General features: G+C 38.9%; 1 protein-coding gene across 7 annotated transcripts in view; it reads right to left on the bottom strand.

The window, feature by feature from the left end:
• Window positions 1-25,127, bottom strand: part of baiap2b (BAR/IMD domain containing adaptor protein 2b) — a 94,199-nt gene that overhangs the window by 23,953 nt on the left and 45,119 nt on the right. For 5 of the 7 annotated variants that reach the window (XM_052103423.1, XM_052103427.1, XM_052103426.1 and 2 more), the window contains exons 4-8: window positions 21,582-21,593; window positions 20,725-20,786; window positions 19,633-19,704; window positions 17,510-17,647; window positions 8,222-8,374 (exon numbers count right to left, since the gene is read on the bottom strand). In XM_052103423.1, coding sequence (XP_051959383.1) covers window positions 8,222-8,374; window positions 17,510-17,647; window positions 19,633-19,704; window positions 20,725-20,786; window positions 21,582-21,593 — 437 coding nt within the window. The remainder of the gene's footprint in view (window positions 1-8,221; window positions 8,375-17,509; window positions 17,648-19,632; window positions 19,705-20,724; window positions 20,787-21,581; window positions 21,594-25,127) is intronic. The other 2 variants (XM_052103424.1, XM_052103429.1) reach the window with 2 other exon arrangements.

Below are 25,127 nucleotides of genomic sequence, written 5' to 3'. Positions count from 1 at the left end.
GAATTACATTTCTTAAACTCTCATCCTCCACAATATTAATCAGCTGGCAGACAGTGGCTATCCACTTTGCTACAGCAATTGTAAAGGGCGACAGCACCAGTGTCAGGCACCACATTGAACTCCACATGAAAAGTGCTGCAGACAACATTTTTGAGATAGTTAAGACTTGATGTGCTTCTGTGGTAATTAAATTGCACATAACAGGGGCTGTCTGTCAAAAGTCACATCTGGGCTTGTTTTGTACAGCAAACAGGGTTAAGAGGTCCTTTCTCCATTACTTGATCATTGACACAGAATCGCCGTTGTGTGTGTGTGTTTATGCTTTATTACCAGTAAATATGTTCATCGCTATTAAGAATAATTTTACAAATGTAATGCGTTAATTTACTGCATGCATTAATGCTTTCATTTTGATGGCTCTTTGAATGTGAAGAAGTGCAAATAAAATTTGAGAATTACAGTGAAGGGCAAGATTTTCAGTAAATATTTGTGATCATTTATTGAATATAATAAAAATTTCAGTCTGTTTCATACACGACATGAGGGTGAGTAAATTGTGATAGAGGTTTTGGGTGGACTATTCCTTTAAAAATGTTACTATGGTCTAAGGCTGCAGAGTTCATCTAAATAAAATGAAATCAAAATAGACCTTGTGTGACTATTAAACCGTAAATTTTTTTTATTAAATATATAAATAGTCTGCTCGCACTGCTTGCTGTTCTGTCTATATTGTGTTCGTTTTTTTTTTTGAAAGAGGTACAAGTTTTGTTCTTTTTAAAAGGACTGAAGTGTGAACCCTCAGAGTAGCTTTTTTATTAGCAATAGATCATGGGCAAAACATTACCACATTTTGGTCAAAAGGAATCATCCTACTATGGTCATATCTGAAAATTATTAAATATTTTTTGTCATGTGACTTGTGACATGTGATCCATTCAATCAAGATGGTGGCCCATGTTGTAGTGGAGTTGTTATGCCTGTTATTCAAGTTGTTAGCATTGTTAAAGATAAATGTTACTTTGCACAACCTTCACATTGCATTACTTCAAAGGTGACAGGAAGTTTACTCAGAATTGCTGAGTAATTATCAGAATTACTCAACGATGGAACACGAGGACAGTTGCATTTCAGACCATACATGGAATGGCAACTTTTTGAAAACGCTTGAAAATGGCAGTGTGGACTAAGAGCGTTTTGAAAAAGAAAACATTGTTTACAAATGTATCCGGATTAATGTGCACATAGCCTAAAGCTTAGGGCTTTAAAGCCGAAATTTTGTTGGTTTGATCCCAACAAAGATTGAGTACTGAGCCATCAATCACCATTGTGTGCTTGAGTAAGGCACTAAACCTCAGGTTGTTCCAAGGGAAAAGTCTCTATAATAAGTGGACTATAATTCACTTTGGATAAAAGCATCTGCTAAATGACTACTTACAGTCTTGTCACATAAATGCAATTTAGATACCACCACTAACTCAGTTCCCCCAAAAACTTTTAAATGTATATATTTTATGGTTTATGTCTCTTTTCAAATATGTTTCCCATGGTTCTTTCCCATTTCTCACTATTTTAAGTTTGAGAGAGAGTCTATATGTTCTCTTTGTTACTTCTGCCCTCAGTTGCAGACGAGTAAGTGTCAAGTACCGCTGCCTTTGCATGGCTGGAGTGGGCGGCAGTGTTAAGATCCAGCAATGACAAACTGGCAGATGGTCTGTTTATTTCATCTCACTTCTTGCTGTTCTCAAAAAGTGGAGCAGAAATTTTATATAAAAGGAAATTATTTTAAAAATAGGAGGCAATTACAGCAGGTGTGAAAAGTAATTTAATTGCACAGATAAAAGACCAAGTAGTATCTGCAAACAAGTGAACTAATCTCAGAACTAACCTCTTCTTTTACCTCTAACTTTTTCTTTTTATCTATTTTAAATATATTTTATCCAGCTGGTCTCAAGGTGATTTTAGTGGATGTATGAAGAACCTCCCTACTTACTTAGATGTACTTTTGGGGACAAACATGAGAGCTAAATCTTACAAAAAACAAATTTTTTTTTTTTTTTTTTATGAACAGTCAGAGATGTCCTCAATATAAATACAATTATAAATATGAATTTTTATTCTTAAAATGCCAAAAAAGAAAATGTATGGGTAAAGTTAGGTTGTGGGTTAGGTGTAGTCTGTGGTCAATTTAATGTGTGAGACTTTAAATGTGGGTGAGATAAATTACTATATGGCTACTGGCAAATGTTTGAGGTTGAGGTAACTTTTCTTTTTCTTTGGCTCTTTCTTCCCATCAGAATTTTTCTCCATTTCTCTGAAAAATTTCATCAGTAAGAGTTTTCCTACACACAACAGTGATTAACGTCTGAACACACTGTTCTTGTAAAAGTGGGCCACTCACTGCCTGGCCCTCCCTTTCTCTTCTCCTCCTCTTTGCCATCTTTCCTCTCAATACTCTGTCTATCACCAACTCTGAAGCGTGGGTGTCTCAGTAGAGGAGACAATTTTGCTTACGCGGGAATGACTGGTGTTCCTTGAAGTGCTGGTGAATCCACCAGACATCACTGAAAATCTGCTCTTTTTCTTTTCAGTGTGTGAATGTAATGTCCCAAAAAGAAGAATCATTCTTCACTATATAACTGTTTGATTCAGTATATAGTTTGCACATAAGGCCTAAATGAGGTCTGCTTGACAAAATTAATGAAGAATTAATTATTTTTAATCCTATTTATGGGCTTTTTATTTCATATTTCTTTAATAGATAGGGAAAAAAGTTGGAGAGAGAGAGAGAGAGGGGAAATGGAATTGAGAATTGACACAGACCCAACTCGGACCTGTGTCCCTGACAGCAACTCAGCTCCAATGTGTCACGAGCATGTTGTCATTATAAATCTTATTACAGTGTTAATAAAATACAACATAAAAGTGATTCCCCGTCTGTCGCTCACTCGACGTTATGTCGAATGAAGTGACACTAGGAGTCTTTCTTGAAGGCCTTTGTTACCTCTGAACTTGCGAAAAGGCCAATGAGAAATTGGCAGAAAGAATTTGCATGTCCCTCTCCCGGACATACAGGTATAAAAGGAGGGAATCATGCATCTGTCCATTCAGATTTTTTGTTTGGAGCTGAGTGGTTGTGCGATCAGCGATCTGAGATCACTTCTGTTCCACTCACCTCTGCAGATTGTTGCTGTTGGATCTACGGTGAGTATCAGCGGCTTTCTCCTTCTCTGCACGCCAGTGCAGCTTTGCCCCTGGGGGCTTTGAAAGCGCTTCTGAAAAAGAGAGTATTTTCTTAAAAGAGTTTATGTTCTCTAAAAGAGCACAGACGGCAGGCGTTGAATGTCCTTTTCAGGACGCGTCTTTTTAAAGATGCCCTTTCGCTTCTGTGTAGTTCCTGGATGAGGTCAATATCTCTCCACTCCTGACAGTCATAGATGCTAATTATATTCACACTGAGGCGGTGTTTGTGGATGGTTCTTGTTCTCAATGCGAGAACTTAACCATGGCAACTTTGCGGTCGCAGCTTTCCTTCCTAAAAAGGAAGGCCACTCCAGCCACCCCCCGCGTCGCTCCTTCTTCCCACGGGATTGAGGATGACCCGGCTGGCAATGGAGGAAATTTGGGGATAGCAGCAGGCTCGGATTCGCTGGGTAAATCGCCATGTCCCCTGGCATGCTCGTTGACTTCCGTCTGGGCTCAAGGTGAGAGCGGCTTGCCTCACGGCCAGTCTGACTACTCCTTCGGACCCGCCGAGCTGCATGAGGAATTTGCCACTGCATCAGAGAGCGTCCCGGTGTCTGACACGGAAGACTCGACTGAGCTAGTGCCTTTGGGTCGGCCCGCCCAGTCTGAGGCTTATGCCAAAATGGCCGACATGCTTGCCCGGGCCAACGTGAGCGTGTGGTTGGACTGGAACCCTCCAGCAGCGAGCGTCCCGCAGGAAGTGCACACCCCTGTCTTTCAGATGTCCTCGAGGATCCTGAGACGGACGACCAAAAGAACAAGGCATTTGCTCCGGAGCTGGTAAGCAGACCACTTTGTCCACCGGTGGAGGGCCGGGAAGAGAATCCACATTTGTCGTTATTTCTTTTGCCGCAGCCCATACCCACATTCTCAAAAAAAAGAGCTACTTCCTTGTTCCCTGGGTCATCTGGCCCGCAAATGTCGTTCTCACAGCAACCCGGCACCAAACATCGCCAGTGCCGGCACCCAGGACGTGGACCCCTTGCCTCCGGACCATGACTGCTTTTATCTGGCCAGCTGATTCTGATGAGTCCAGAGGACGCCTACACAGGACCTCCTCCTCAGTTTCTAACCCACCCCCTGCCGGGTGTGCGGAGCAAGGTAAGCGCTTTGAATCTTTTCTCAGCACTAAAGCCTCGGGACGTGCTTTTGCCTCCCGACGCAACACTACCTGTCCCACCATGCTGCAAAGCCCCGCCACAGAGCTTGGACGCGTGGCTTTCACTTCCCAACCCGTCGCATTGGTTGGCCAGGACCATCCTACTCTGCTATGAGTCCCGGGCCACCGGCATGCGTCTGGCATCAGGATTGGTTCACAGTGGTAGACCTGAAGGACGCGTATTTCCACGTCTCTATCTTGCCTCGACATCGACCCTTCCTACATTTCGTGTTCAATGGCCAGGCATATCAGTACATAGTCCTCCCGTTCAGCCTGTACCTGTGCCCTCGCAACTTAAAGAAGGTCACAGAGGCAGCCCTTGCCCCGCTAAGGGAAGTGGGCATCTGCATAATCAACTACCTCGACAACTGGCTGATTTTAGCTCACTCTCAAGAGTTACTGCGCGCCCACAGGGACCAGGTGCTCAGGCCCCTCAGCCGTCTAGGGCTTCAGGTCAACTGGAAAAAGAGCAAGCTCGCCCCAGTTTAGAGCATCTCTTTTCTCAGCATGGAGTTAGACTTGCCTCACTATCGGTGCTGAAATGCCTCATCTTGTTCAAGCTAGGCACAGCGGTTCCTCTAAAACAATTCCAGAGGCTCCTGGGGCATAGGGCATCCTCTATGCCCCAGGGGTTGATGCATATGGGGTTGATGCATATGAGACCACTTCAGCACTGGCTTCAGACTCGAGTCCTGTGATGGGCATGGCACTGCGTCACATACCGTGTTCATCACCCCCTCCTTTCGCCGGACTTTCAACCCCTGGACAGACCTCTGTTTTCTGCGGACAAGAATCCCCCTACAGCAGGTGTCCCAACACATTTTGGTCACCACAGACGCCTCCAAACGGGGTTGGGGCACCATGTGCAAGAGGCTGTCCCCCTCCACCTTGAAGGTTTATGTAGCCACAATATCGGCTCACCACAACACAGTGGACGGTAAGTCCTTAGGGAAGCACGACCTGATCATCAGGTTCCTTAGAGGCACCTGGAGGCTGAACCATCCCAGGACATGCCTGTTCACCTCATGGGATCTCTCCGTGGTCCTCTCAGGCCTCCAGAGACCCCTTCGAGCCACTAGAATCAGTCAAGCTCAGAGCCCTCTCCTTGAAGACAGCCTTCCTGATAGCGCTCGCTTCCATCAAGAGGATTGGGTACCTGCAAGCGGGAGGAGGCAGACCCAGCCTTTTCGTTGCTGTGTCCGGTGCGTGCTTTGCGTACCTATGTGGACCACACACAGAGCTTTAGATGTTCTGAGCAGCTCTTTGCCTGCTTTGGTGGACAGCGGAAAGGGAACGCTGTCTCCAAACAGAGGCTAGCCCACTGGGTCATCGACGCCATCGCCTTGGGCTATCAGACCCAGGCCATGCCTACCGCCTTGCAGGTTCAAGCACAATCGATGAGAAGTGTGGCATGCTCGTCTGCTTCATGCCCTGTCTGAAGAAAGGAGGAGGTATTCCGGGTGTTCCGCTTGCACATAGCTACCTTCCCCTACACTTTGGTGATCACATGCGCTCTTTCTCCCAGGAGAGTCCACTAAACTCGTACTCCCTGGATGTCTCTCCTCCATAGCCCTCTGCTCCGCGAATTCAGCGGAGGAATTCCCGACCAGATCACTACGGGTACTAACTACTCTGTACTGGAATAGATGCTCCACAGTGTTGGCCTTCACGGATTAATCCCCCTGTGTGTATTTTCCGCAGTACGGTCCCCCTGCCGGCAGACCCATGTCAACCTTGGACAGGCCGCTGTGTTTGTAGCAACTCCTCCCTCACTAGATAGGATCTACCACCGTGCCCACTTCCACATGTGGCCTGAAAACCCATGTGACGTATTTGCCATATGTAACGTCCCCCAGCCTGGGCAGGATGTGGTCTCTGCGGGTCTTTTCCCCTGAAAGAAAAGGAGTTGGGAAAGAATGCCTTCCACGATGAGTGTTATAGCGTTAAATGACCCCAGCCGCTTGAACTCTATGCGATAAACATAGAGAGAGAAAAGGCGCTTTTGGTGCAGCCTGCTCCCATGCTTGGCAGATCGCTTGTTCCCCCCCTTCGGGATGCCGGGAACCTGAAAAGCTTATGACGGTTTTGTGGGGCGTTGGGGAAGGGTACGTGCAGTCTGACGAAGCCTGCTGCTTTGGTATGCAACTGCCTGCCCGCACCTGCATCAGCAGTTCATGTACATGGTTCAGTGTATGGCGTGATAGAATAGGGGTCCCTAGTGTTGCTTCATTCGACAAAACGTTGAGTAAGCGACAGACGGGGAACGTCTAGGTTACTGTTGTAACCTCCGTTGTGTCCCCCAAGCCATAACGCTGTACCGAGCAACTGTAAAGGCCAAACCTTATTCTTGGCTCCACAGTGCAAAACCTGAATGGACAGATGCACGATTCCCTCCTTTTATACCCGTAAGTCCAGGGGAGGGACATGCAAATTCTGTCTGCCAATTTCTCATTGGCCTTTTCTCAAGAACAGAGGTAACCGAGGCCTTCAAGAAAGACCCCTAGTGTCGCTTCATTTGACACAACATCTCGTTCCCTCCATCAGGGAACAGAGGTTACAACAGTAACCTAGACGTTTTAGTACTATACATAATATTATTACAGATATTATATATATATATATATATATATATATATATATATATATATATATATATATATATATATATATATATGTCCATTTTGAGATTAAACTGATTACCAATTATCTGTGTGTGTATGCGCACAAACTGGGGGTGTATTGTATGTTAATGAAGTGGCACAAAGCGCAATTTGGTATTTTCCTGAGAAATAGGTCATTGCGCCAAGATGTTTCAAAAGGCCCTCTGTTTTCGCAGCAGTCTAAACTCATTTCCTGAAGTTGTAGTTTGGAAATTCCACCAGCAGGTGGTCATAAAGTTCATGCCCAATCTCTGAAAACAAAGTGGAACATCAAATTATGTCCATGACGATCAACGGTGTAGCTGTTTTATAAAAAAAAAAAAAAAATCATGAGATTTGTGATAAACTATCTTTAGGTCACGGTTTATTTAAAAAAAATTATCATTACGTTTATTTTTAAAATTGTACTTGTGATCTAATCTATACTGGTATTTTTTCCACCTGTTGTCCACCTGATTTTTAAGTCACTGCAAAAGGGGCTGGTGGAAAAAGTTTGAGAGAGTAAAATGTTTGGATTTGGCATGATTTTTTTGAACAATTTATTATTTTGCTAATATTTTTGTTACGTTTGAAGTGTAATTTGAAATATTTCAAATTCGGCCATTTGGTCAACCACTAATTAGAACAGAGCCATTTTTGATCCAAACTAAGAACCTTTGCCAAACAATTCTCAATGCTCATTCTCTAGCAAGCATGATGGGATGATAGCAAGTCGGCTTGTTAAGCTTTGAAATTAAATGAGTTGAATGATGAATTAATGGAATTTGGGGCAGAAAAACTGAGCAGAGTGGTAATATGCAATAATTTGCAAAATGTTCAATACGTATAATAAAGATTGAGAATATAATATTTAGATTAGATAACTGAAGGGTTAACACATGTAAATGGTTGATTAAAGGAACAGTTCACACTAAATTGAAAATTCTGTAAACAATTACCCTCATGTTGTTCCAAACCAATATGACTTACTTTCTTTCCAAAGGTAGATGCTAGGCAGAATGACAGACACAGTCAAGCAAGAAAGTCATATGGGTTTAGAACAAAATTAGTACATTTTGACAGAATTTAAATTTTTGGCACTTTTCATACTTTTCAGCATTTCTGCAACCCAAACTTTATGCTCTATTTATTACTCATGAAGCATGAAGTTGATTCTCACCTTTGTGTGGTAAGCGGTGCTGGATTTGGCCACGGCACATTGGCGGTCAACCATGAAGCAATACCTCCTCCTTTCTTCAGACAGGGCATTCTTGTAGCTGTCTTTGATGTAGTTATCCAGCTCATTTTGTTTGCTGCTGATAGTCTCGACATACTGGGGAAAGGGAAGGTGGCATGAAGCAGACAAAACATGGCAAACAATGTCCCAGTTTGACTCTGCCTGATGTAATGGAAGCCATGCTAGGAGAAATGGCATATTTCAATGGCAACTTCGCAAGCTTGCCGTTACTGTCACTGTATGATAGCGAATGGTGATACTAAAGCTCAATGGACCACAGCACACAAAGCTGGTGAAGGCTGAATTTATCCAGGCTGGTTGGTTTGAACAGACAGTTAAATAACAGAGATAATACTCATTATTTAGCATTTATGGACTTTGAAATATAAAGCTTAAAGGGAAAACATTTTAAAGATAATTATCAAATAATACTTGGGTTGTTTGTTTTGGATCGATGTAAACCCACACTTGACCAATGCATTTCCAGTGGATTGTGATTACTGGATAAGGATATTTAAAAATCATTTACATGTACTCAAACATCATGTGGCCTGAAAAAACTGTTCAGGACTGTTGCGATATTTTGTCAAGGCTGCCATCCCATTAGAGGAACTGGGTGTGATCCAACCATACACCCACACTCAGACACAAATTACACCCTGCAAAAGGTTACTCAACCTGTGTAGGTCCTGGCTTGATATCACAGTGAGTTATGCTGGCTCATTCCCACCAAGTGTTAATTAACGAGTATGGAGTCACTGTTTGTAAGTCTATTAATAGTCTAAGGTTAGAAAAGGTCATCTAAAAATGTATGTACAAAGCATGTTCACCCACCCACACTCTCAATGATGAGATGTGATGAATTTAATAACTTATTGCAATATTTGTTAAAATAATCACAATATGCAGTATTTTTTTTAACAAATCGTGCTGCCCTAGCATGTAACTGCCTGTATTCTGCATGTTTTTATGTTAATGGATAGACATGCTCTTCTCCTCTCTTTGGATAATGACAGCACCATACTTAAGTAGCTGATCTGTAATTAATTACCTGTGGTTAAGACCCCTTTTCTCCTCACATTATATGTTTTTGAGTGGTTGAGTAATGATGAGTACATTTACAAGTACAGATTAAAAGTTCCAGTGAGCACACCTATAACACTGCAAACGTACAACCGATTTTTACATTTCCATACTGTCCTTACACTAGCTAGCACATATGAGGCAGAAGTGCTTGCATTCTACTCTTAATGTATCTATTTATTACCAAAAGAAACTAACTGCCTCCAGTGATACTTCATGAAGCTCAACAATGCTAGCAAAGATTCCTTGGGAACATACATGCTGATAAAATATATACCTTGAATGCCCTGTATGTCGCTTACATGTAAATTGATTTCTCTCAGATTGTATGTAACAGTGAAAAAACAAGATCTATATTTATGATTTCAGAGTTTATCTGATAACAGACAGGCAGGGATATTATGTTAAGTACCACTGATGTGTTAAAGTAGTTGTCATGATCATGCACAACTTTAAAACAGTAATCTACAAAATGTCTCAAAATATTGCAGTCTAGAGTCAGTAAGTATATACAGTTACCACTGCAATATGTGAATTATGACACTGTCTTTGACGGCTGAGGCAGTCTAGTATATAGCAATATGACTCCCAGTGAGATGGGGTAGGGATAAATAGGTTCAGAAATCATATTAGGATCGATATTTCTGCACTATGTCCCTTTAGTTTGGTACCCAAAAAGAATACCAATGCACACACAGATGATGTAACTCAAGTCTTTACTCTACCCAAGCCTACTGCAGCCTAGAATCATATGGCGACATTCCAGTTCAAATAAATCTGCCTGCCCCCTCCATGCCATCATTTGAACATGTTTTGAATTATGAATGTAGAATAAGATTGCAGTGCAGCATCATTTCAGTGCATTATGATTTCTCAAGGAAAGAGAGGGAATTGAGTGCATTACATTGGTCATGGTATTAATATTGGCATCAATCCTGCGGGGGAGCTGAAACAAACATGCGTTTCTCTCTAGTATTCAGGGAGGTGTGCTGGGTGAACAGCCGTATTTATTATGTATTATGCTTTAATTACTGTGAAATAATTCAGGAGAATTGGGAGAATTGCACCAGAATTCAGCTCTATGCTGTACATAACCATATAATGTCGACTATAATGTGGTTGAAAGTCTGGCTATGCAAGACTAATAACAGCCAGGTATGAACAGTTATTCAGTGAATATTATAACAGCTGTGTAAAGGTAAAAGTGCTGGCATGTGTTGGGGTTTCTTTTCTATGTGTTGGTGTAGTGAGATTTTTATTAAATTTTTTTGTAGTGTTCTGCTCATGCCACCTCTGAAACTAGTCTCTTCCCAGCATGATGCACAGCAGGGAGATGAGCCCCACATGTAAAATTTATCCACGTGTCATACTGAGATGCCAAGTGCCATGAAAACACATTCACGCACACACGCCTATAAATAATTGACAAAAGCTATTACAAAAAAATGTCATTCATGAGGAAGGGACATATAAGAAATTTCATGAGAGAATTGAATTCAAGTGTTGTGAAGGGTTTACATATCGACCAAAACACACACACACACACACACACACACACACACACACACACACACACACACACACACACACACACACACACACACAATCCACAAAAACCTTGGGTTTCTCAGGGGCTAGACCTCAGCTTTCACACATAGTAAACTGCAAAAATTCCTGGGGATTCGGGCTAGGGCCATAGATGATATAACTTACAGCTTCAAACATCGATTTCTGAAAACCATTTCCATGCCCCGTGCCACAGAGAGCTGTGAATCACAAGCAAGGATAACAATCAGTCAGTGATTTCCTTCTGTTTCCTATATGCACTAGCTTTGGAGCCACATGCTGCCTCAAACCTTTGGCCTTTGGTTGTAAGTCAAGCAACTAAGTACAGTGGAGCCTTTTTTCTGCTTGACAAAGCTCTGCAGAGCATTTTGAATCTAAGTAGAGGTCAATGATCTAGAAGGCAATGGATTTTTCCATCAATAATTTTTCAAATATTCACTCTTTTCATCTTCTATCGATTCTTCAATATCGAGTCAACCGATATATCGTGTCTCCGCAATGTAAAGGGATTAAAGTGAAAGGATGAGGCTTTCTCCTCTCTGTCCCACTGCAGTCTCCAGTCGGCCTGTATCCCTCACTTAGGCTTGATTAGCCTGATTAGGGGCCGGGTATGTAGCATCACGACCTGGCCCCACCCTCCGCCCTGTCACATTCCTTCCTCGTTCTCTCAGGCTGGGGAGCCTGAGAGAATAAAAAATATAAATGTTTATTTAGTTATTACTGTGGCAATACAATTATTATCAGTTATCAGACACTTTCAGGGTGTTACTTATTACAATTAATCTGCATTAGTATTAGTCGTAAAAAAAAAGAAAAAAAGAAAAAAAAACAATATCGGTGGACATTTAACTAAAACATAAAAGACCATTTGCAGAATACAAATTACATAATGTTTGGTTGACAGTGATACTCCTTATGTGACTTGGCAACAGGAAGTTTAATTCATTCAGTTATTATGATGCATTCACTTGAACAACCCACTTATCTGTCCTCTCTCTGCATTTTCTCTTCTACAGGACACCTGTTAAGTGTCTTCAGCAACCTTAGTGTTTTACACAACAGTGCTTTTTCACGCCATTATATGGAGCACACCTACTGTTCAGGGCATGAGCTAACCTCAGGTCAGCCCACATCAAAATACTCCCACTTCCTCCCAACTTTGCACCTGATGACAATGGTATTAAGAGGCGTCCGTTCAAAACACACAGCGGCCCCCGACAATTCAACCCCCATACAACAAGGCCTTGATGAACAAAAGTGGACACAGAAGGATATAGAAAATAAAGAAAGCCACATAAAGCGAGTACAATATTGTGTGAAATGACTTGAGGCCAACAGCGTGGTATTCTTTAGCACCTTAAAAGCCAAACAGACTCAAACTGAAATATGTTTTTTATTATTATTTTTGTCTGAGTCAGTGCAAAGCAGGAGTGTGAATAGAGCAACAGAATATAAAGTTTTACCTCTTTCCGAAAAACAAAAGCATTTGTCAAACCTGAAAACAATGTTAAAATATTCAGTCTTGTTAAAAGGCGCAATGTAAACTAAAGGGTTCCCACCCTTTTTGACAGAGGTGCAAAAACTATATACAGAATGCAATGTATGCAATACATTGGGACACCACACAATTGATATGGGTGCCTTACACACCCCCTCACATGGAAGGTGATCTTTTCTGTTGTTTGTCTGCGTAAACATGAGCTAAGTGATTGTCTTTGACCATTGTGCCGTGTCTCACCTTTTACCAATATACCTGTGTTCTGTTCTATATGTTACGCTACGTCTATCTTTTTTGGCCAAGAACCTGTCTAGTCTAAATGGCCTCTTACTGTACACAAGAGCAATATTTGCTGATGAGATATTTTTAGAGCAGAAGAAAACTAGAAAATTTAAGCTAAATTTACTAAATGTTCATGACTTCTAAGATTTTTCTATTTCCATGACTTTTCCAGACCTGGATATCACAACTTTACAATTTCCTGATATTTATAGGTTTTCCATTACTGTGGGAACCCTGAAATGAAATGTTTAGTTTCTGTTGAAAATGTGAGTGGTGCCACGTTATGTTATGTTGTTCCAAGGTGTTTTGAGTGTTTTTATTGTTGCTAGACAGTTGCTAAGGTGTTCTGGGTGGTTGCTAGGGCAATTCTTAGTGTCTTACTGGCTAGAGGTGGGTAGAGTTGCCAAAAACTATACTCAAGTAAAAGTACAATTACTTAAAAAAAAATACTCAAGTAGAGGTAAAAGTATAAAATAAATAATTACATGAGTAAGAGTAAGAAAGTATCAAATTAAAAGAGTACTCAAGTAGTATCATGTAGTACTCAGTAGTTGCATTAGTCACTAATTACTTTTCTCCATATTTTGAAAGTTAATGGTGACAGAGACTGTCAGTCACTAACATTCTGTCAAACATCTTTTGTGTTCCACAGAATCCAGAAGTTCACACAGGTGTAGAAAAATGAGGGTTGGGAAATGATGACAGAATATTAAATTATGGCTGAGATAACACTTTAAAGGGATAGATCAACCAAAAATCTAAATTATCTCATCATTCACTCACCCTCATGCCATTCCAGATATGTATGACTTCCTTTCTAATGCAGAATACAAATTAAGATTTTTAGAAGAATATTTCAGCACTGTAGGTAGTTAAAATGCAAGTGAATGGGTGCCAAAATGTTGACGCTCCAAAAAGCAAATAAAGGCAGCATAAAAGTAATCCATAAGACTCCAGTAGTTAAATCCATATCTCCAGAAGTGATATGAGGTGTGGGTGAGAAACAGATCAATATTTGTCATTTTTTGCTAGACATTCTTCTTCCTGCCCAGCAGGGGGTGATATGCAGAGAAGAATGTGAATCACCAAAAACACAAGAAGAATGTGAAAGTGATCTGTTTCTCTGTTTCTCATCTACACTTTCTCTTATCATATTGCATCTGAAGATATTGATTTAACCACTGGAGTCTTATGGATTACTTTTATGCTGACATATTATTATTTTTATTTTTTTTAGCTTTAAATTGTTGCCACCCATTCACTTGCATTGTATGGACCAAAAGAGCTGAGAAATTCTTCTAAAAATCTTCATTTGTGTTCAGCAGATGAAAGAAAGTCATGCACATCTGTGATGGCATGAGGGTGAGTAAATGGTGACAGAATTAAAAATTTTGGGTGAACTATCCCTTTATGAGCTCTTGTCAGATCTGGATGAATTTTTCAATAAGAAGAGAGGTTTGGAAACCTTTCTAGTAATTATTACAGTGAAAATGTGAAAATTTCCCACAGGGACATTATATATAATGCTGAAATACAAAGCAAGAGCATGCTTTATTAATGCCTACTTTCTCTATTTCATAGCTTTTAAAGTCCTGCATGGATCCTTATTTCAATGTAGTTACAGTTTTCAGTGTTGAAAGAATTTAGATAATTTGTTCTGTACAGCAGTACCGCCGCTCTCTAAATGCAGAGTACGCAGTCTGACTAGGGCACCAACCCCACTCGTGAAAAACTCGCTGTGTCTGAAACGGCCCCCTATCCACTATATAGTGCACTATTTCGGGTGTATGCCAGTGTCTGAATTCTGAGTGAGTGACTCCTTCCCTACTTTTATTTTCATCTACACTTTCTGTTATCATATTGCATCTGAAGATATTGATTTAACCACTGGAGTCTTATGGATTACTTTTATGCTGACATATTATTATTTTTATTTTTTTTAGCTTTAAATTGTTGCCACCCATTCACTTGCATTGTATGGACCAAAAGAGCTGAGAAATTCTTCTAAAAATCTTCATTTGTGTTCAGCAGATGAAAGAAAGTCATGCACATCTGTGATGGCATGAGGGTGAGTAAATGGTGACAGAATTAAAAATTTTGGGTGAACTATCCCTTTATGAGCTCTTGTCAGATCTGGATGAATTTTTCAATAAGAAGAGAGGTTTGGAAACCTTTCTAGTAATTATTACAGTGAAAATGTGAAAATTTCCCACAGGGACATTATATATAATGCTGAAATACAAAGCAAGAGCATGCTTTATTAATGCCTACTTTCTCTATTTCATAGCTTTTAAAGTCCAGCATGGATCCTTATTTCAATTTAGTTACAGTTTTCAGTGTTGAAAGAATTTAGATAATTTGTTCTGTACAGCAGTACCGCCGCTCTCTAAATGCAGAGTACGCAGTCTGACTAGGGCACCAACCCCACTCGTGAAAAACTCGCTGTGTCTGAAACGGCCCCCTATCCACTATATAGTGCACTATTTCGGGTGTATGCCAGTGTCTGAATTCTGAGTGAGTGACTCCTTCCCTACTTTTATTCACTCATTCTTACCCGCAATGCACTCTAATTTCAAGTGTACATTTGATGTAAACTCGGCGACAGTTAATTGCCCACAATCTACTGTTGGGAAGACTTATGAGCTATGAGTTTACTGCTTCATTCACTCCTGCAATATTTCATTTCATGCTGAATGTATTCAATTACTCTTGACAAATCATTACTTGAATAAAATAAAATAATAACATATAGAGTGGCAAAACATACAGATACATTTTTAAATGTACTCTTTATTTATATTTATACAGAATTTTGCCATTAAGATGAAGAATTCTTAATTTACTAAATAATTCACTGAGGTGATATTATTTTAACTCAGGAGATTGCACACAGTGGAAATGATAATTCAGTGGATGATTTAAATGCTCAGTTAAAACATGTAGATTATGATAACTTTGGTGTCATTTATGGTCGGATGAGGGTGCTATGTGCCCAAAAACGCTACCCTGATTGTATTGGAGTTATAAGATATAAAATTATAACAAATAAATACAATAATCAACATGTATATAAAAAATGACAAACAGAATGAAGATTTATTGTATTAATATATTATTTAATAAGAATATCAAGTAAGGCCCAAGCATTTTAAAAGTTCATATGTGACGTTGTTTCTGTGACAATCCCAGAGCTCCGACGCTCAGTGTATACGTCAGCGTCTGAATTCACTCACTCTTTTGATCAATCAATGCTGAGATATAATGAACTCACTGCCATTCACTACATAGCATATAGTGAATGAGTGAATGATTTCGGACACAGCCTCTCTCTTTGCCATACGATCGCCTTGCGCCCGCACATCTCTCACACGTGCCTCTCGCTGTGCATGTGCAGAAATGCTGTCTTTTCGTGCTCCAGTTGTTAATCACGTGAACGGCAGAGCAAAAGGCATTTACACTTAACTTGGATGTTTAAATGGATTTATTCAGTTAATCTGCCCGAAGTAGCTGCTATAGTTTCCAGTACCCCCCACCCCGCACTGATTTAAAAATGTACACTTAAAAACTGATGTCATAAGAGCCCAGTTACAGAATCACCCTGAAAATGGCCATCACCATGTCACAGAAAAGCCAGCGTTAGCATTAAAGCCACAACTTACCTCAGAGTGCTGCCTTAAGTTGGATCTTAAGAAATCTTAATCTTGAAATATCTGGTTGTATTGGTGTAAGGCATTGCATGACAAATCTATTATTTTCACTGTACGGAGCGAAGAAAAAGTTTCACTTAGTTAGATGTGCATGATGATGCAGCAGTGATGGACTCTGCTTGAGTGACAGCCTGCGACAGCATGTGCAGCTGTGTGAAATTACGCTGTCGTAAAAGTCCCATTCAATAATCTCTCAATAAATTACACATTAATTCAAATAAATCCCATAGGTTTGCAACGATAGGAATGCCACCCATTGTAACAAAGTAAAAGTATTTTATTTTTCATTAGAAATGTACTTGAGTGAGAGTAAAATGTACCCACTTTTAAACCTACTCTAAAAGTAAAAAAAAAAAATCCCTAAAAGTTACTCAAGTAAATGTAGCACGTTACTATCTACCTCTTTTACTGGCCCAAGTAAAAAGAGCCCATCCTAAAGTCTCCATGATATTCTGGACCCTAGATATGACTCATATTCATCTTTCAATGCAAGTTTATGGGATCACCTGTTTTGTCATCTACCAGTCGAATATCACAAGTCTGATCACTTGAATAGCACACCTCTCCTCAACAAGCAGCACGATTTGAGATATCATATATGCATTTGTATCAGTAGCACAAACAGTGTTGGATGAGTAATGTGCCAAAGTTTGATATTAATGTAAGGGGTTTTTCAAATAGTAATAATAATAAATAACAATAACATTGATATGACAAATGGATGAATGCCATCATTTAGCCTGTAAGAGTGTGATCACACATTTAGTAAAAAAATTAAAAATAATTAAATATGCCTTCACTTGTTTTGTTTTCTCAATCTCTCTTAAGTGTGTTCAAAGGTGTTAAACTGCTGAGAGTCTCAGAGTCATGGATTGCACATAACATACATCACAAATAAATTCAATGTCTAATCTCTGGAAACCTCTCAGTTACTGCAAAATTAGCAAAGCAGCAAACTAACTTTGTCAAACTTCAATTATACAAATTTTCTGTACATTGGGGAAAATGTTATGCATTGAAATGTCCTGGGTTCTTGCAACCACTGTCGTCAGCAGCATCTTTTTCATTTAAATTTGAAAAGCAACACTGACTCACCTGCATCTCCTTGTTTCCATATTTGGAGGGGTTTTTGCTGCCCTGACTTTTCCTGCGTAATTTCTTCAGTTCGGCCTGGCACTTCTCCAAACTCTCTCCTTTACTTTTGTGTTCCATCTGATATTTCTTCAAAGCTGCCTGCCAGACACAATAACATGGCTTTCATCACAAGCAGCAATTAACAATATTAAAACGAACAAGATGAGGAACTTTTTTGATATTATGATTCCACAAACACCTCAAGTGGATAAATGCCAAATAGAATGGAATGCGATGCTTGATACTTGATAACTTTTCATTCTCAGGACATCCTAAACAAAAAAAAGCTTTCAGAATAAAGTTTAGTGTACCCACTGAGAGTAAATTGTTCCTTAACTGATGTGAACCCAGAATCTAAAAGACTTGAAGGTCGTCACATGTTCTTTGCTAATGAGAACTTGGCTGAGTCAGTTCGTGCATTGTCCTCAAAGTGTCTTCCCAGAATTCCCCGCTTCCTGAATTCATTGTGTTTCAGTCCATGCCTCTTTGTTTTCCACTAGTCTTCAATGCCAAAGCCTTCTGCTACATTTGACTGAGTCTAACCCTATTTTTTTTTCATCCTTACTATCCGTGGAATGGAAAACCATGGGAGCGTAGTTAATTATTTCTGTCAACGCTGGAAGTGAGTCACCAAATGGCTTTGATTTCTTGCCAATACACGTAGATGACCCTGAAAAGCTGAGAGTCTATCAAATGTATTAACAAACAAGCATGTTAGACATCTTAGTAAGATGACTTGTCAATCGGTGAAGCTGAAAATTATGTTTCAGTTGCACTGCTGATCTTTCATGTGTATGAAAAAAGACTTTTCAATTAAAGAAAAAAAGATTTCAATTAAAGAAATATTTCTCTCTTTTGAAAGCCTTGTAGAAGGTGTTAATACCGGTAATACTCTCAATTTCATTACATGCATTAAATTCAGTTATTGCCTTCAGAGAATACTCTAGGGATGGATAAGACCAGTTATGTGAAAAGGGGAAAAACTAGTTATTATGTTATTGAAAGCACTGTTATTTGTGTACTTGTTAGGTGGTTGCAAGGGCATTGCAAGCTGGTTGTTACTGGCCTCTGTGTTCTCTATGATAGTCCCTAGTGAACATCATTATGAGTTTGAATCAAATTATCTGTTTCTGTTATAAAGTTTTTTAGAGTTTATTGAGAATGACTTACTAAAAGATGTTTGAAACAGCTGAACAACTGTATACTGTTTGTGAAAATTCAGACAACTGCCACACCGTTGTGCAAGACATTTAGAGGTACATTTAAATATGAGGATGGTCAAGATGTTAATGTGACATTAAAAGGAGCTGATAATTTAAAGTAATATAGAAGAAGAAAATGCACAATTTGTCTTGTTTACATTCTGAATTAATGATGCTAACAAGCTAACACGCAATATGCTACCATAATATGCACCAGTAATACTCTGTTAATGTATTTTACTGCAAAGATGGTGTATAAAAGAGGGTTAATGGGCAAAATACAGAAAAAAGTATGATGATTGAGGCATATCTTACTTTGGGCAGATGCATGAATGGCTTTTACTGCAGATGGTACATGAGTGAATGGGCACTTGTGAGTATTTGAGTTGATTTAATTCCTTTTGTAGACTAATTAAAAAAAATTATTAAAAGTTTTTGGAATATGTCTCTATATATGTACATTTTTTAAACAGATGTAGGCAAATTTGCACCAGCTAGCTAATAACTCTACACGCCGATGTGTTCATGTTGACTGATTTTAACTGACTGAACAACATGAACAGAATTAACTGTTAGCCTCAAGGTAGGTGGAGCTCCAGGTCACACCTGCTGATGATGTGGACCAATGGAAGTAAGAAGCTCTTTAGCAGCTGGTAAGACGTTTTCCTAAAAGCTCGCCTAGGCTAGCTGTTACATACCACCGAAACAAATGCAAAAACACCTTATTTTTGGCCTGATTTTGCTCTAAATTACATCCCACCCGTTCGTTCTTCAATTTCGTAGAACTTATATCGAGGCATTTATACTTCCCACACAATAAACACATTTAGCTTAATCCTGTGGAGTACACAATATTATGTGTGTCTGTGTGTTTTCACTTACATTTAGGTAGCGCACATCCAATTCTACTTTTTTCTCCAGTTCTGTGAGTAGTTCATTGTGGAACGATTTCAGCTGAAAATGAAAGTAAAAAACGGTTTATTTCTAATGCACAAGCAAGCACGCGCACACACGCGCCCACACGTGCACACACACACACACACTCCTGTACAACAGACAAGAAATTAGATACTTCATTTCACAAGACAAATATGGCTGCTGGGTTTGATTAGACAAATCACACACAAAAAAGATGTATCTGCCATTGGGAGGTGATGAGCTTAAATCTGACATACCATGACATAATATCCATCCATACAGAAATGAACCACTGGCTCTATCATGCCAAAACCTAGTGAGCTGCCTGTGTAGGCTGCATTAAGGTGCTTACAACATGCAGGCTGTTAACTGTCCTTATAATTAATTCAATACCAAAATAATTTAGTGTCCAACCTAATTCTAATTTGACTGTTTTACACAATATTTGTGCACTGTGTATTTTTATGCTTGTTAGATGATCATGTCATTAGCTTAGCAACATGCTAACTACAAAAAGCACGTCTAGAAACACCTGCATTCTGTTACATTTTGCTGCTCTGTGTCTAGCTCTTTTTTAATGGAAAAACATGTCCTATGTAAAAGGCCACTTAGACAACAACTGCCTATGTAGACTGTAGACAGCAAGGCAGCTCACTAGGATTTGAAACCTGACATCTCACTGCCCCAGACATAATTTACACAATTAGAGACATTCACACTAATTTCTGGCCTGTTATCATTGTGAGAATCTCCATATCTGATATTTAGGTATGGTTTGTTTAACTTCTGCAGCTGTGTTGCACAGTACAGGAAAGTCTGTGAAATGTCTGAAGTGGTGTATTTACACATGTGACAGACTACTGTCCTCCCTATGGGTACGGAAGCATTGATTTGACATTTTGAGATGCTGCTCCCATCCACATCCTCGCCCTGGGGGCTAATGGGGCCTCTTAGATATGGCAAGAGAGAATCAGGTTGTGAGAAAATGTAATGAGAAAAGATCATCAAAAAAAGTCTAAGAGGCAATAAGATCCTCATCACATTACTGATACCCACCATGTCTTCCAGCTGCATCTGGATTTGTCTGTGAACCTCAGCCATCTGAAAGAGCACATCCCCTTGGAAAAACAAAGAGTGAGACAGAGAAAGAGAGAGATAGACCGCAGAAATTGATTAAATTCACATTATAATTATTTGCACTTGTTATAGAGTTATCAGAATGCCATGCAGCCAGACAAGGGAAAGAGAAAAAAAGGAGGTAGAGAGAGAAAATAAAACAACTGATGAACAAGAAAAGCCATCGGTCAAGCTACAGATGCAAGAAGGTGTCAGACAAACATAGACAAATAATAAGATTGCCACAAAATATCAAACCATTTGGCTCAACCTGCTGAAAAATCCCCCAGCTTATATTAGTTTAAGATGGTTTGGTGGTCTTAGATTATCTCTAAGCCTGGTCAGGCAGGTCTGTTACATTGTTTTAGAGGGATTTTAAACCCGGCCCGGCTGGGAGACCATCTTAAAACCAGCTTAGACCAGCAAACCAGCTTAGCCTGGTTTAAGATGTTTTTTCAGCAGGAATACGTAAAGACATGAAAGATCAAAAAAGCAGATGTCAGTTCTTTAATGAAAGTGCAAGCCAAAACACAATAAAACTGAAATATTCATGTTAACACTGACAATAAAAGCATATTGCACGTTTAATAAACATGAGAAACAAGAATGAAAAAAGGATGAAAAAGATTTCAAGAAATTGACAAGCATAATTTCTCATATAAGATGAACATTCTGTGGTACAAGAGAGAAAAAAAGAGAAGAAAATCGAAAGAAAAGGACAAATAAGTGACAACAGAAGAAATAGTGAATCATGCAGCCAGGTTAGGCATGTGTCATGTCGTGTCGGGTATACCTACATGCTGCCTCTTCTGATTAGGCAATGCATTGTAAAAAACAAAACAAAAAAAGAAACGAAAGACCTAGTTTGAGTAGGAACAAAAGTACAAAAGACCTGAAGACAGTATGACAGATAGAAAGAGTGAAAGCTACCCAAGGTGAATTAGTAAAACCTCCCAAAACTGTCAATGCATAAATAACATGGGCCAGAGGGATGCCCTAGTCTCATCAACACAATATCAAAGCAGTGTTTCCTGCAACATTATTTATTTTTGCGGAATCTACAGCGTCATGGCAAAAGAAATTATATTAAGTTGTGACTTTGCAGTCTGAATGGTATGTGATGAGATAAAAAGACATGGTCCCGCAAAATCTTACAAAGTTGATAAAAAGACAGCATATCTTTATTTTGCTTCGTCTTCGCTGATTCCGTGCACAGATATGCATGACCACTGTAGTACTTTTTTATTATTATTATTATTATTATTATGGCCAGTGCATTAAATGAATCGTTATTTGAATCAGATCTGAATCAGAATTGTATTTGTATGTTATTACTTGACTGTATTTAAACTCACTATGATCATAATAAATGACACTATGATCATAATAAAGTACCTGACATGGTCTTTTGCTGTTGTAGCCCTTCCGCCTCAATGTTCGATGTGTTGAGCATTCTTAGATGCTATTTCTGTCAGTTCGAATTAGTCTGGCAATTCTCTGTTGACCTCTCTTATCAAAAATTAGTTTCTGTCCACAGAACAGGCACTCACTGGATGTTTTTTTGTTTTTGGAACCATTCTGAGTAAACTATAGAGACTGTTGTGCATGAAAATCCCAGAAGATAAACAGTTACAGAAATATTCAAACCAGCCCATCTGTCACGAACAATCATGCCAAAGTCTAAATAACTGAGATCACATTTTTTCCCCATTCTGACGGTTGTTGTGAGGATTAAATGAAGCTCCTGACCCATATCTGAATGATGTTATGCACTGCAGGCATACAATTGGCTGATTAAACAATCACATGGACAAGTAGTAAGTAATTCCTAATAAAGTGCTCAGTGAGTGTATAGGACAATGTTTAGTTAAAGATAGGCTTAAATATTTGCAAAATAATTCTGTTGTAAAACATTTTTCTATCTTACAAAAATAGTATACTGTTTTGTTTATTATGCAGAAAGTTTCCCTCCATTTTCATAAGCATCATATATTGTGCTAAAGCAGCCACAATATGGGTTAAGTACAAATATTTGGCTGGCTCTTCTGAAATATTGCTTATCTGTGTTTTTCTTTTTGCACGAATCAAGTGCAAGGGCCAACAAAATACACAGTTCACTTTGAAGTGTTTTGAAAGGCTGTGAAAGCTCAAACTAGATTGTGGCATTACTGTAGGTGTCCTTGTACAGTCCTGAATCATATTCAGTGATCAAAGTTGTCCCTAAAACAAACATTCCATTAGTAAGTCAATGCACACTTTGCTGAAATCCTACAGGGACAGAAAACATTCTAGAGTGCTCAGACGTCGTCTTCCATCCATCAAAATCTGCATTCTTCTCTAACTCAGCATTAACCAGATTTTAAATGGCTTATTAAATAATTAAATAAAATAACAAATATTGCACATAGTAACGTAGAGAGTAGCTTTAGCTGAAAACACTGAGAACTTTGAAAAGACAACGCACTTACACATAGAACTACCCTGCAGTAAGGAAAACACTGACAGATGTTCACATACATGCAGTTGCATGACATCTAATGGGCTTTACATCTCTCTAACTCCTTACTGTGAATGGACGAAAAGCATTCATGTAGAGGGGTGTGTATTTGTATGCTGTAAGGCAGGTAAATATATATGCTTGTTTTTGTACAGTGGCTGTTCTATCAAACTAACATAATTAGTGGTGCATGCTAAGGCATAATTAACAGTTACATGTATGTCTAGGGGTTTTGTACCAGCAAGAGCAACTCACACTTTCTACAGTCTCTTTATTTCACTCTCTTTATCTCACTATCACTCTCTGTACATAATATCACAACATTTTAAATACTTTCAATACACACTCTTTCATATTTTGTGAAATCTATGCACGTCCCTCTTAACTCTGAGCTACTGAGCTACCCAGCGTGTTTCATAAAGCGTGACCCTGCCTGTCTTTGAATCTGGCATGCCTAACCCAGGACAACAGCACCAGCCTGCAGTACATATCTAATCAAGCCTTCCTCTTAAGCTCTGCCTTCTGAGAAATAGAGGGACAGTCCGCTTTATGGAGCCGTTTCAGATCAAGGTCAGCAGAGGCCATTCAGCAAGTCATGTCTATCACAGCGCTGAGCAGAAAGATTAATAAAAGGGCGGACATACACAAAAGTAAGACACATGCTGAACTAGGGCAAACTCACTGTACCCAAATCTAGTCTTGGACTGTCAGGAAGGACAAAAAATTATAACCAGAAAAGGGTAACAGATCTGTACATGCTGTTTTTTACCACTTATACTGAGAGCAAACAAAGCAAGAATACTTAAAAGACTTGCACAAGGGAAAATGTTTTTTTATTCAGCCAAGTGAACACGTATGGATGATTCTCACAAAACCTGTGAAAAATTTCCTGGTCCTATTTTACTCTAAAATCTATAGAAACATACAATTTATAAGAAACTATACTTTGCATTATGGATGCACCGATGCCACTTTTTCTCTTCCGATCTGATTCCAATATCTGAAATCTCACAATCGGCCGGTACCGATCCTAAGCCGATACCAGTGTTGGTTTTTTGCAAAATCAGTTTAGAATATCATAATAATAATATTATTGTGTGGAACTAACTGGGAGTACACTTTAATATGTAAAGAAACACAAACCTCTAACTACACATTATTTCAATATAAATGTATAGCTTATTAAGAAAAACTTCACTGTTAACTAGTATACTGGATAATGTAGTAGCAAAATTAAAGTAATTCCAGTCTTCAAGTCTTCAGCAGAAAAGAAACTTTTAAAAAAAGTTTTTTTTCTTTTCTTTTCTTTTTAAATGTTTCAACTTGCATCTGGACTTTAAAGGATTCAAATCTCTTTTTGTTCAATTTAGTTGTAAGACGTCAGTCCACTTTTCATTCACACAGTTATTTTTTGGAACCCATTAAACTTAAATAAAACCTGTTATAAATTGTAAACAAATACTTATGATGACAATAATAATAATAATAATAATAATAAATGTGTATTAATATTATTATTATTGACTTGTAATTTAAATTTTATATACAACAGTAATATATTTAAATCCTGCACTTATTAAACATGCTTTTATTTTGACATTCTAAACTCTCCATCCCTACTTTGCATATATACAATTAAGGTTTTAAAGGGCTGTTAAGATTTTCTACATTGAGACATTATTTTCATGACAGTTATGCATACTGTATTTTATCCCCCAATTTTCATTACCACAATGCAATAAAAAAAAGATGGTCATTGTTATATTCTCATTACTGCAATGTGAAAAAAATTATATATTATTTAAATTGTATAAAAGATATTTATACATTATAGTAGTACTCCCCT

The sequence above is a fragment of the Xyrauchen texanus genome, chromosome 33 (assembly GCF_025860055.1).
Source record: "Xyrauchen texanus isolate HMW12.3.18 chromosome 33, RBS_HiC_50CHRs, whole genome shotgun sequence".
NCBI classification, from domain to species: Eukaryota; Metazoa; Chordata; class Actinopteri; order Cypriniformes; family Catostomidae; genus Xyrauchen; species Xyrauchen texanus.
This window is presented reverse-complemented; position numbering and strand designations above follow the sequence as displayed.